Here is a 12,494-nt window from a genome sequence, read left to right on the forward strand (position 1 = left end):
TTGACGGCTGCCTGCTCTCCCCTTTCTTCTCCCCCACACGTCAGGAGTAACTATTCCCTTACAATATATTGCAGTGCCATGAGGATGAGCCATCCTAGGACAGCGACGCTCACTCGCACTTCTCAGCACCCCATGTCTCCCTCTGCTTTCCAAATACTGCCAAAGGGCAAGTATGCAAGTAGCCAGAGATACTCATTAGCCATTTGGGCATCTCTGGCATAATTACTACATGAGTCACAGCCTGTTTCACTGCAGTCATTGCACTTTACATATTTTTTTTTTTTCAGATCGTTTCCTACATGAGACATTAAGAAAGGTGCTTTTGACAGTCTATTTCATTAAACAGGACTTTCTGGCAAAGAAGCTCAATGAAAATTCAACTCCCAACTGCTCAGACAAGAAGCTTCACTTTTATTAAGATTTTCTAAGACAACTGTTAGGGTCGCGTTTCTTCACCAGGGAGAGAGGACTTCATACCTTGCCTCCTGCTGAGGGCAGGCTCTTAGGGGTACACACACCTGGGAGACAACTTCCAAGGAGCTGCGCCACCTTTCCAACCCCTCAGCAAGAACCACAAGGGACCCTGTTCCCCAAACGCCTCAAACTGGGGTATATTCTGCTACTCTTTTTTTTTTTTTTTTAACTTATCTTCAGTATACGAGTCCCTTATTTGATGAAGTTATTTGGCCCATCTGAGATCGTGCCTTGGGGCACAGCACAGTGAAGTTCCTGTGATATAACAACATAAATTAAGAGAGACAATATGAAATAATAACTAACAAAAGAAACTGTTATGTGGATTTGGGCCAGCATCCCTTCTCTGTCTTTGTTTTGGTCACCTGCACTCCTCTTGTACCTTATATCAACCATACTGCCAAGTCAACCTCTGCTGAACTACATCAGTATCAGCATCACACCAACCGAGCCCCATCCCTCCTGGCAGCCCAGAGGCCACACCAAGATCTGCCCCAAATTCATGGGAGATTCCACTCTCTCCCCCCACCATCAACATTCGGACCACACGAGGGAGCCCGTGGGTGATTATGCTGATGACTTTGTCCTCAGTCACTTTGCTGGGGCCGGCATCTGCCCTAAACCAGCCAACTACTGCAGAGTGCTCTGGCTTCCAAACCTTGGGAAGGGCCAACCACGCACACAAACACAATGTACAAAATATTTATTTGGAACAGGCCTGCTCGCACAGCATGCTCAGCAGTCGTTTCACCCTGCACACCTCCCGACAGCGGCGCATCCAGCTCCCAACCCCCTGGATTTATCCACTTGCCTCAAACAGATCTGTCCTGCGCATCAGAGCCCAAAACACAACAGAGAAAGCAACTGAGGCAAGAAATTCATCCTCTCCCCGAGGAGCACAGGGCCCGTTTTCAGCCCACTTCCCATCCACAAGCACAGACAGACCTTGGCAGGAGTTGGGGCTGGCCCTGGGCCACCATCTCAGCCCCAGGCAGGAGAACCTGCAGCACTACTCTGGCAACAGAGTTTCCCTTAATAAGAAAAGGCACCAAAAAAAGGAGTGTTGCCCTTTTCCACTTGGAAAATCCTTGTTCAGTATCAGTTTGGTGGCTTGGAAAAGTCTTGCTTGCGCAAGGGGGAGAGCAGGTGAGAAGATACATTGAGTGGTCCTTACCTAAAACACCACAAATAACACTTTCAGTACTTCCAGCCCTCGTTTACTTCACAGCAGCAGACCTATCAGCATTCGGGTTTCTTTCCCCACAGTCTTTTGTGAAACCCTGTCCCGGGGAAAGCTTGTCCTGTCCCCGTGCTGCAGCACTACGCACCCATCATGTCCTCCACATCACAGCTTCCAGGGAGCCCTGACCGCTCCTGCACCCACAGACCGAGCTCCTCTTAGTGTGGTTGTTTAACCTTTTTTTTTTTTTTTTGTCCTTAAGTTATTTGCTGCCTCTCTGGCGCTTTCTCCTGGATCTCCTCGTACTTGGGCGGGGGGGTCAGCGGCTCTATCGTGATAGGGGCGGTGCTGTTCCCCTCTGCGAGGTTTAGCCTGATGTCCTTCAGGTGCAGCTTCTCCGACTTGATCCTGCGGACCTTGAGCGGCTTCAGGCGCTTGCTGAGGCGCGAGCTGTGCCGGCTGGACTGCCGCTCCGGGCTGGGCTCTGCGCCGGCAGCTCCGGGCGCCTGGCTGCTCTCCTCGAGTCCCGTCAGCGATTCGTAGGAGGGCAGGGAGACGCTGATCCTGTTGCTCCTGTCCGAGTCTCTGGGCTCTGAGTAGCCTGAGTTCATCACCTCCTCGTAGCTGGGGACGTAGTACTGGGAAGACACATCTTCATCCTCTTCTTGACTAGAGGGGGAAAAATGAAGGCTGTCAGCAGCGCATCATTTCAGCTTCGCTGGGGTAGGGGATGGAGAGAATAAACCCACTCTCCTGTCAAAACCTTAACAGATTATTTACCCTTCTACACTGTACACCCGTACCTTTTTGTTTGGCAGAACAGATCACAACCCTACCTATATTCTGGCATGTTTTTATTTCTTGTGACATACAACTGCCTTTGATCATCACTTTCTCTGCCCAAACACCACCTCTTCTATTACACAGCAGTGATTTCTTCCCCCAGCAGAACATGTCTTCCCTCTTGACAGTCCAAATTGAAAGGGACATCACCCTTCTGCCTTTGTCATTTGGATGCCTTTTGTGTTGAGCATCTATCTTGAATTTTTCTGCAAAGAGACTCAGGTCTGCAATACACTGACATCTACGCCACAGGCACCTGCGCGTCGCCTGCACACACACACTTGGCATTTCTTTTGCATTATGAAGTTCCCCTTACAACCTAACAGGGAAAAAGAGTTTTCTGGCTGGATCTGCACACAGAGTCATTCTCTGCAGTCACCAACGGCAGCTCTCCCCCTCAGCATCCCCTAGGCAGCAGCCAGCAAAGGCACCATCTCCTCCTGCCACCTCACACCCCACGTTGTCCCTGTGCCCTGCTGTCTCTCTCCACACAGGCACAGTCAGCGCTGGGGACCACACGGATCCCCCACACTGCCAAGAGGGCTGGGGGCTCCTCCTGTGCCTGTGTTTGTTCAGGCCATGCCTGCTGTGGCAGGAGCCTTTACTCCACTTGCTGAAGTTCCCTGAGCAAACACAGACTCGCACCGGGTCTAAACTCCCAGCTGCTGCTGAAAGGCTGCGTGGCACCTCTGGCTGCAGCCCGTGAGACAGCACGTCCTGCATCCCCAGCTCCTCTCCCTCCACAGCCCCTCGCCCAGGGCTTGCAGCAGCCATCCCGCTCCTCGGTGTTAACCATTAACCACCGGCCCCAGCGTGCCCTCTCAGCACACTAACTGTACCAACAAAAGCAGGAGCAGAACGTCTCAGCCACGCTGGCCTGGCCACGGCTCCAGCTGGCCCCCAGCTTACACACAAACAACCCTCCCTTTCACCTACAGCACCGTAAATACAGCTGGAGTCATTCCTTCCTGATCTCCACAACGTATCTGACCCCTAAACCACGAGACGTGCTTGCCTTTATTTTAGCACACTCTGCCATCAGCCTTACCCTCCTCGCTCCTGAGCTCTTCGAGGAAGAATAACAGCCCTTGGTTTCATTCCGACACTCGATCCCGCTCCCTTTCTCCCCAGCAGGGCTCACCTGTCCTCCTGGTGTGAGGGCTCTGCAGACGGTTGGTGCTGCACATGAGCGATATCTTCGCTTTGCCTCTTCTTGTCCCGGATATTCAAGCAGATGGAGAGGAGCAGCAGCAGCACGCCCGCCCCCACCAACACGTACGCCACCGAGAAGGTCTTGCTCTTCAAAATGCCACCGGTGCCGCGGTCGGGCTTGCTGCTGTTCCCAGCGTGGGTGGTGGGTTTATCCGTGGGGCCGAAGCCAGGGACGAGGTTCCAGACTGCCATGATGATGCCGAGGACGAGCATCCCCAGCCCTATCGCCGTCAGGGCGTAGTGCGAGCCATTGGCTCGAGACTGGGCCATGGCTCCCGCTGCTGGCTGGCCAGCTGGGCTGCCCCCACCTTACAGCATGGCTCAGGGCAGGCGGGGTGCAGGCCGGCTAGCATGCGTGTGGTCCCCTCCCGCGGCAGGCGGCGCGCTCTGGGAAGAGACAGAAAGGGATGGTTAGAGCATGGAGAGATGCAAAGGCTACACAGCTACTGGTTCAGTGGCCAAAATAACATTGTCTTATTCTGCTAATGCTGGAAATCTAATTCCACCGTGTCTGTGGGGAGTGCATGGCAGTCAGCAGCAGGATCCTTGCTGGTCACTCTCATCGTGACCTGGGCAGCAGCATCTATCCCAGGCTTGGCCTGGTCCCCTCCCCGCCACTTTCAGGCTCACAGCACAGAAAGGCAAGCACTGACTCTCTTCCTTCTTCCCCCCTTCACAGGAAGCTTCCGTTCAGCTACAGTACAACCAGACACATTACATCGCACACGGATGAGATTCCCTCTCCACAGAGCAGCTGCACAAATCATGTACCAAAGGGCAAGGGGAGGCTCCTCTCCGGCCCCTTCCAAAACTCCTGCAGCGCTGCAGAAAGTACAGCAAAACATTGTGCTGATCCTAAATCTCCAACTTCCTGAGCACTGCGGGATCCTATCAAACTGAAACACCAAATCCGAATTTGACCCTTTGCTGTTTTCTCAGCTGTAATATCCACAAACCTTAGGAAAGAGCCAAATAACTAATGTTTGCTATGGGCTTAGACTGACCATCCTTAGGAGGGTGATTCTTGACCTTTTCACAGACCCCCCCAAAAAATGCCTCCAAAATAAATTTCACTGCTTAGAGAAACGCTCCACTCATCGTGGAGCTGCGCTGCCTTAGACAAACAGCTGTTGTCAATGCAAACTAACCAGAAACAGCTCAGAAACAAACCTCTAGATGTACAAGTTCTCTTTTCCCCCTTTTCGAGACAGCAGGGCTGCCTGCGGTGCTGGCTGCCTGCCCTGCAACACCTCCCTGCCCCGAGAAGAGAAAGCAAAACTGCTGCTCTCCCTGCCAAGCCAGCCCTGTGGCTTCCCCCGGCCGCTGCCTGCAAGGGTTGCTCCAAACTCAAGTCCCTGGTGCATCCCACGGCTTGTTTCTGGCCAGTGCTCGCCCACCCCGGACTAACAGACACTGTGGTGAGTCCCCTGGCTGCATCCCACCGAGCCGAGCGGGCTCGGAGCCGTCCAAGCACTGCCGTTCCCCACCAGCCAGGCCATGCGTGGGAAGTCCTCTTCCACCACCTCGATTGAATTGGACCAGATGTGCTCGCTTTCTAAAAATAAACACGTGGAATCGCATCTCCTGGCCACTTGCCTCCCTGACCTTGGCTTGCAATCCCTTCCTGCAAACCACAGGCGAGTAACTCGGATCCCCGCAGCAAAGCTCCCCCATCACCACCCGAGAGAACCTTGCAGCAGCCTCCCTGTTTTACGCATGTGCCAAAACCAGCAGGCAGCTGCGCAAACGTGCCAAGATTTCCTCCTTTCTTCCCCAGCCCCGGCTGCTCGATGCTTGTTTGTGCTAGAAGCCACCCTTGGACATGCCGCTGCTGCGTTGTGTCTCCATATACACCCTCACCCTTCAGCGTGGCCATCCAGGTCAACGGTCCCAAGCTTCATGTTTGCTTGTTCAGCTCAAAAGAGCAAGCCTAGATCGCAAGGTCAAGGGCCAGAATAAACTAGCATTCCCAGAAAACAGACCAGCTCCAGCTGCTTGCAGGGAAAGACACACACACAAGCCCAGAGAGGAGAAATCTGCAGAGCAACTTCCCCATCACTGCTTGTGCCCCAGCACCGCTGCCAAAGCTCAGCGAGGGCTGTTCCGGCCCCGTGTCGGGGCTGTCGGCGCTCACACAAACCCAGGCCGGGAAAAGTCTTTGCTCCCATGGTCTGTCCAGGGTTACCGGGCGAACACGAGCTGCTGGCGAGCGGACAGGGGCAAGCCCACCATGCCCAGTGCCACTGCCAGAGCCGGGCTGCTGCCGTACAGCACTGGCTGCCCCTCGGGGAAGGCATCCCCTGCCCTCCTTCAGTCTGGTCCTAGCAAGCTGAGGATGCGGCAAAAGCTGCCTCCGAAAGGTCCTCACCAACATCCCGAGAGCAATCCTTGCTACATGTGCAGCTGTTGGGTTTCTTCCTTATCTGTTTATCCAAATGAGCTCCCATCCCTGAGCTATTTGGCAAGGCGTTTCACAAATGGACATTGGCCAGCTGAGATTTCACTTGCAAACCTGCTGTGAAGGCTTTGGGGCAGAAAAATTGTGCTGCATGCACAGTGGGAACAGAAAACAGGCAGGGCTGGTAACATCTACCCACGGTGTCTAAACCTCCTTGCCTGTTCCAAATCTCTCTGTATTCCCTTGGGCACCTCACCCCTGGAAGTGAGCAGGATTTAAGCTTCTACATAATCTCTGCGCCTGAAAGTTTTACGCAGATCCTTCGCTGTGCTACCCTGCAGCCTCGGAAATCAGATTAAGGCAGGAGACTTGACATACAAGTCTGTCTTTCCATTGAATTAGCTCTTCTTTTGGCTTTCCAGAGTGCTCTTATCTCTGATTTTGCAGTAACCCTGGTGCCCTGACGTCAGCAGCCAGAGAAAGGAGCTGCTGCTGTCTCTGCCTTGGGTCCAGCATCCCTGGTGCTGTCTGGAGCAGCGGGGACAGCCCCACCAAGATGGACCTGGTCAGCATGGCAAAAGGGCGCTGCAACTTGAGGGTTCAGGGAAGCCCCAAACCAACCACCAACTCACCGTCTCACTGTGGCCGGTATCTCCAAGGCGGCATCTGCTGTGGCTGTCCCGATCAGACGGGGTGGAGCAGCACACAGCCAGTGCCGTCCTCCCAGATCCAGCAGCAGGGGGAATTCCCTGCTCTGTGCTTGTACCTGTTTACTAATTCTCAAGGGATTTTTCCTCCATGACTTCCCTTTTCTTCCATAACCGCTCCACTGTGCTCTCCTACCGTGCAAAGCCCTGAGCACCTGACCCTTACTCACCATCCTTACACCACAAGCCTGATCCCTTCTCACCTGTGCCACGGAGCCCCGTGGCAACGTCCCCCCTCTATCAGGCTCTTCAGCCCTGTCCAGCTCCCGCCTGCCTGCATCCCCCTCCCTCCACCCGCAGCATGGGGTCTCCCCCGCAGCCAGACCCACCTTTGCCCCGTCCCACGCACGCCTGCACCCCGTGCCACGCTGGCAATGATTTACACCAGGATCTCCGAGCCATTAAACTCCGACCAGCGCGGCCGCAAAGCTGGGGGCACCTACACTGCCTTCTGCGCTTGGCTGGGCTTCCCACACCTCTCACCGGCATCCTGCAGGCTGCCAGAGCCAAGGGACGCTTTGTGACTTCTCCTGGGACATTTCCAACTGTTCAGTCAACACAGGAGGGCTCGGGGATAAGCCCTTCCTGAAGCACCGCACCCCAACGCGGCTGGACGCACCCCACAGGCTTTTGGCACGGGTGCCCAAGGCAGGGTGGCAGCTGATAGCATCTTCCCCTCGGTGGGAAACACCAGCCACCCACAACGAGGGTCCCACCACGGGGATACAGATCCCCCCCCGACAGAGTCAGCCCCAGATCAGGCCCCACACCTCGGTGCTCCCAGTGAAACGTCAACCCTGTTGGGGTGACTCACGAGGAAGCACGACACCCATCGCTGCCCACAGCAGCACCCACGCTCCTCTGCCCTCCGCAACCTTTGGATTTTTTCCCTCCCATGTCATGACATCACCTTCCCGCTCCTGCTCCAGCAGCAACACCTTTGTCACGGGATCACGAGAAATGAGTCTGCAGTTCGGGGAAAGGGTCAATCCTCGATGCAGTCACAGGACACGGGACAAGCTCGCTCAGACTGAGCTCCAGGGCTTCCTTGCTGCCGAGGAGGAGTCGGAGCATGACGCAGGGCTCAGAGTGTGCCCCCAAGGAGCGACACGTCCCCTTGGAGCTTGCCTCCAAAAACCAGTCTGCAAGTCCAGCACCAGTCAAGAAACACGACACAAATTTTCTGGAAAAATTTTGGTGAAAAGAAATCCATTTTACGTAGATTTTTTTTTAAAATACACGTGGGTTCAACCTACCAGCAACACAAAACTCTAGGTGGAGTCAGAAAACCAATAGGCCAGGCAATATTTTATCTTTTTCTTTGGCCATCCTTGCTGGCTACATTATACCTGCCCCCAGCAGCAGGGATGTTTCTGTCCAGATGCAGCTCAGGGGATGAGGGGAATTCTCCTGCCCAGTGAGGAGAGAAATACCCAGAGATATCCCTCTGAGCTGGGAAGAAGCAGCACTACTGCCCGTTTGGGCAATTCCTCTTCCTTTGGACAAGTACCCAGCCCATTTTAGAGCGTCTCACCAGGGATTAGAGAGATCCAGAGGGACAGCCCCGCGCAGACTATCAGGGCTTTTCCACATTTTGCTGCTCATGCTTTCTGCCAAGAGTGCACAGGAATGCACCCACATTCATCGCTCCTGGCACTCCCTCCAGACATTTTAAGTTATTTCAACCTCTTTTTTTTTTTTTTTCTCCTTAAATTTTATTTTTAACAACTCCTCCTCAACTGTGCTCTTGCAGACAGCACCAGGCGAGCAGCACTGTTTCCTTAAAGCCCTGCACAAGGTGCTTCCCCACCCTGGGCATCAGCCCACCCTGGAGGGGAGCCCAGGGCCCCCGACCCTGGTGCTGCGACTTCCTGCACAAGGGTGTCACGGGACAGCAAAGGCTGCCCGGCCCACTCTCGGGCTCAGGATGCTGCAATCCACCTGGCTGGCCACCGTGGCCACCACAGCCATGCTGATGGCTGCAGAATAGCAGCAGCGGGAATTGCAAAACGTCCCATTTGCGCGAGGCAGCGCCCAGCCCGTCTCCAGCTGAAGGCACCTGCCTCTGCCGTCACCCTTCCGCACTCCGGACACGGGTGGGTGATCAAGTCACCACCAGTTTAAGAACTGGCATGGATTACACGAGCCCCAGTAACTGTATACCCCGAGCCTTAATCATCACTTAATCATCAAGCAGCCAGCCATTAGCTTGAACTTTGCCATCGATGTACGGGATACTGCCTTCCAGACTCTTTCTCTCCCCGTAATTTCATTACAGTCATCAGAGCGGTGCTTGCTGCAAACCAGTAATGGACTCAGACACAGAGTCCTTTTCAATTTATACTTAAGGACGTTGCCATTTATTCCTGGGGATAACGCTGCGGCTGCAGCCACTGAGGCTGCGCCGGAGGTCAGTGAGCTGCCGCCGTGTCCCCGACTGTTGTGCAAGCAGCGTCCTGAGGCTTTTCCTGAGCCTGGCTCACCCATGTAGCTGGTGCCAGCCTAACACCTCTGGGCCAGGCTCTGCTAAACCAGAGATTTCGGGGGGGTGGTGGTGGTGGTGGGTATTTGCCTCCATTCTGGCTAGAAAAGGGAGTTGAATTGCCAGCCTATGCTGCATGCCCAGGCCTGGGAAAATCCCAGCGCTTTGACTTTGTCTCCTTCCTGCTTTTCTTTTGACTCCACTCTGCATCTTTTTGTTTGTTGGTGTTTTTTTTTAAAATTTTCCTAATCTGCTGTTTCCTGCTGAGATAAAGACATTCCTCCCAGCAGCCCTCCCGCGCTGTTCGGACTGTGACCTCTCGCCCTCTCCATGCCGGACAACACACTCTCCTCCTCTGGAGCTTTTCAGCGCTTCTAGACATCATCCATCTGCCTTTCTGATGTCTTCCGAAGCCAAATCCATCATTCCCACTGCCTCGGAGCACTTCCCAGCCCTCCTGGAGTGCTTTAAGCAGCTCCTGTCACACCATGGGATCCCCCTGAGCCTTATCTCCCCTCGCTGCAAGCCACTAACCCGAGATGCCACGCTGCCATCGGCCTCGCCACTGCTGCCTTCCTCATCCTCAGCCCGGACTTTCAGCAATGTCCTTCCTCTCGCTGTGCCCCACTGCAGCATCACCTCTCTCCGTGCTTTTCAAAGAGCCTTCTCTGATGAGCAAGACCCACAAATAAAAACCTGCTGCAGACAGCAGAGAGGAGCCAACGGGGCAGAAAGGGAGAGCTGGGCGATGCAGGGGGAGGGATGGAACCAGCCAAGCGACGCGCGGCGGCCAGGCACAAAGCAGCAGTGTTCAGCGAGGCAGGCACAGGTATTTTAATAGGGATGGAGGTTTGCCGGGGATTATGCCACTGCACGCTACCTGCACAGCTCACGCAGGATATTCAACTGCTTCAGCAGAGCCTCAACACCCGTTTCTGCCTAATAAATACAGTAGGAACAAGAAACACATGGAGCAGTGTTCAGGAGACAGACACGTACCTGGGCTGCTGGAGGGATCCCTCTGGCCAGGAGAGCGACAGACAGCCCTGCCCGGCCCCGGCCTCCACGGGAGCGTGGCTACAGGCACCACTGCCGCGGTGCCGTGTCACTGACACTCAGCTGTCCTCAGGGCACCGACGGGACAGCCAAACCTTCCTCCTTCCTCAGGCACTTCCCGCCCTGAGGATTTTCCCACCCGTGTAATTACCCACAAATAAAAATCAAAGGCACCTCACATACTTCCGAGCCATTTTGGCTGAGGGCTGGGTTCACCTGTCCCACACCCATACATTCCTCATTGCCACCTGGGAGGTTTCCCTTTCTGGCTGTCACACCAAGATGTCCAGGGCCTTGGATGGCTGTAGGATGCTCAGCTATGTTGTAGAGGGATGCATGGCCACAGCGTCCCACCGAGCAGCGACCGAGGTCTGCACTGGAGGAGTTTTAAGGAGCCTGAAAGCCAGGAGCACACCTCCTGGTGCAGCTTCATCTCACCACGCAAAGCCGAAGGCAGCCCGTCTCACATGGGACGTGCTCACAGAAGGGCTGATTTCTGCTCCCCCACAAACGCAGCTATGCCAGGCTCAGAGACACTCACCCCCATCACGTCACCTCCAAGAGCAAATACCATCTTTGCAGACAACTGCTTTGGGATGGCAGTGCTGCTCCCCCAGACCCGGGGAGCTTCAGCAGGGCATGGGTGACCCTCAGCACAGGGTCCCCTTACACACAACCTCGGCAGCAGCAAGGCCCCCCAACCTACATCTGTCACACTGGTGCTGTGATTCCCCAGACAGCCCATTTTCAAGCCAGTATGGGGGAGAGACACACTGGGATTGCACCTGACACACACAAACATGCAGAGCTGGCTTAAAAGGAAAACAAACCACCCAGGCAAAGCTGTCAGCAATAAAGTCAATAAACCCATCCGCCAGCAGTTATGAGTCCCAGCACGGGGCTGACAGAGGCCACGCTTAGGGCGGGTGGAGCAGGGCCAGCAGTCTTCCTCCCCTCCCAGCCACCAGCACCGGGCTCCCGCAACTCCCAGCCCCCGAGAAATACCCACCTGATGGGCCTTGCCTCCCAAACCAAGGATACAGCAGCTCTTTCCTTGCCCCTCAAGACAACGCTGGAATTAATCATCAAAGCAGTGATAGGAACTTGCTAAAATAATCCTGCCTGTCACGACGTGTATCCCAAAACGCACCGAGGAGGGTGGGTGCCAGCCCAGCGCACACCTCGGGTGACTAACCGCATTCGCTGCGGGCCATGGCTTCACCAAACCCCCCGCTGCAGCTCCTGACTTGCTTTCGCAGTGGGTTTTTTTCTAAAGCAACACTCAAGAGGCGTTCGCAGATTTGCTGGAGCCCTTCAAAGCTCCGGGCCGCTCTTTCTTTTCCAGTGACGGCACGATAAGAACTGAAACCGGCGTTCGGTTCATAAACCACCCGGCGCAGACCTGCCCTGCACAGGTTTCCTTCTCTTTGTCTTTGTTTGCTTTCCAAACAGTCTCCCCGCACACTCCGTCCCTTGCGCCTTCCCGGGGACCAAGGTCTTCGAGCAATGGGCTCCTGATACGTCACTCCCCTGCCACGCTGCCAGCCCTGGGAACCGGCCGCCGAGGCTCCGCTGGGGCTGCCGTGGGGCTCGTCTCACGCCCTCCCCTGCTCCCGACACTGATGCTGCTGCGGCTGATCCTTCCCAATGGGCTGCTTCTCTTCTCCTGGCTCTTACAAAGGTCACCCCGATACCCGCAGGTGCTGCGGGGCGCCCCGAGCCCACGTGTCACGAACGGGTGACCCTCATGGCACAGCCGCTCCCCAAACCCTGACACCCCAACCCTCTAGCGCCCGCTCGCCCGCACCCTGGTGTGGGGGTGTCTCCCGCAGAGTCTCCCCGCGGGTGGTTTCACCTTCCGGAGCTCTGGCCAGTGGCCGCTCGGAGCCACACCAGGTAGTCCCAGCCCCGGCGCCGGGCTTCGGCCGGGCGTGACTAAACCTGACCGCGACCTGCCGCCCATCCCGGGCCCGAGTCCAGCCTAATCCTGGCCCAGGACTGAGCTTGACCCGGGCCTGCCCCTTGCCCGAGGTCTAAGCCTGACCCGGTCCCGTTCCCCGCCCCGGGCACGGCCGGATCGAGCCCGCTCCCGGTCGCCGCTCGGGCACGGCGGGTCCCAGCCCGGCCGGCCCCGTCCCCTCC

The 12,494-nt window shown here is 55.8% G+C and overlaps 1 protein-coding gene across 7 annotated transcripts in view; it reads right to left on the reverse strand.

The window, feature by feature from the left end:
* Positions 1–1,906: 1,906 nt before the first annotated feature.
* TMEM51 (transmembrane protein 51) overlaps positions 1,907–12,494 on the reverse strand; it is a 12,312-nt gene continuing 1,724 nt past the window's right edge. Inside the window, exons 1-3 of one of the 7 annotated variants that reach the window (XM_026862798.1) lie at positions 11,362–12,122; positions 3,639–4,096; positions 1,907–2,323 (exon numbers count right to left, since the gene is read on the reverse strand). In XM_026862798.1, coding sequence (XP_026718599.1) covers positions 1,912–2,323; positions 3,639–3,979 — 753 coding nt within the window. In that variant the 5' untranslated portion in view covers positions 3,980–4,096; positions 11,362–12,122 and the 3' untranslated portion in view covers positions 1,907–1,911. The other 6 variants (XM_026862794.1, XM_026862796.1, XM_026862797.1 and 3 more) reach the window with 6 other exon arrangements.

This window comes from Athene cunicularia (genome assembly GCF_003259725.1).
Source record: "Athene cunicularia isolate RWA chromosome 21 unlocalized genomic scaffold, athCun1 chr21_part1, whole genome shotgun sequence".
Taxonomy (NCBI): domain Eukaryota; kingdom Metazoa; phylum Chordata; class Aves; order Strigiformes; family Strigidae; genus Athene; species Athene cunicularia.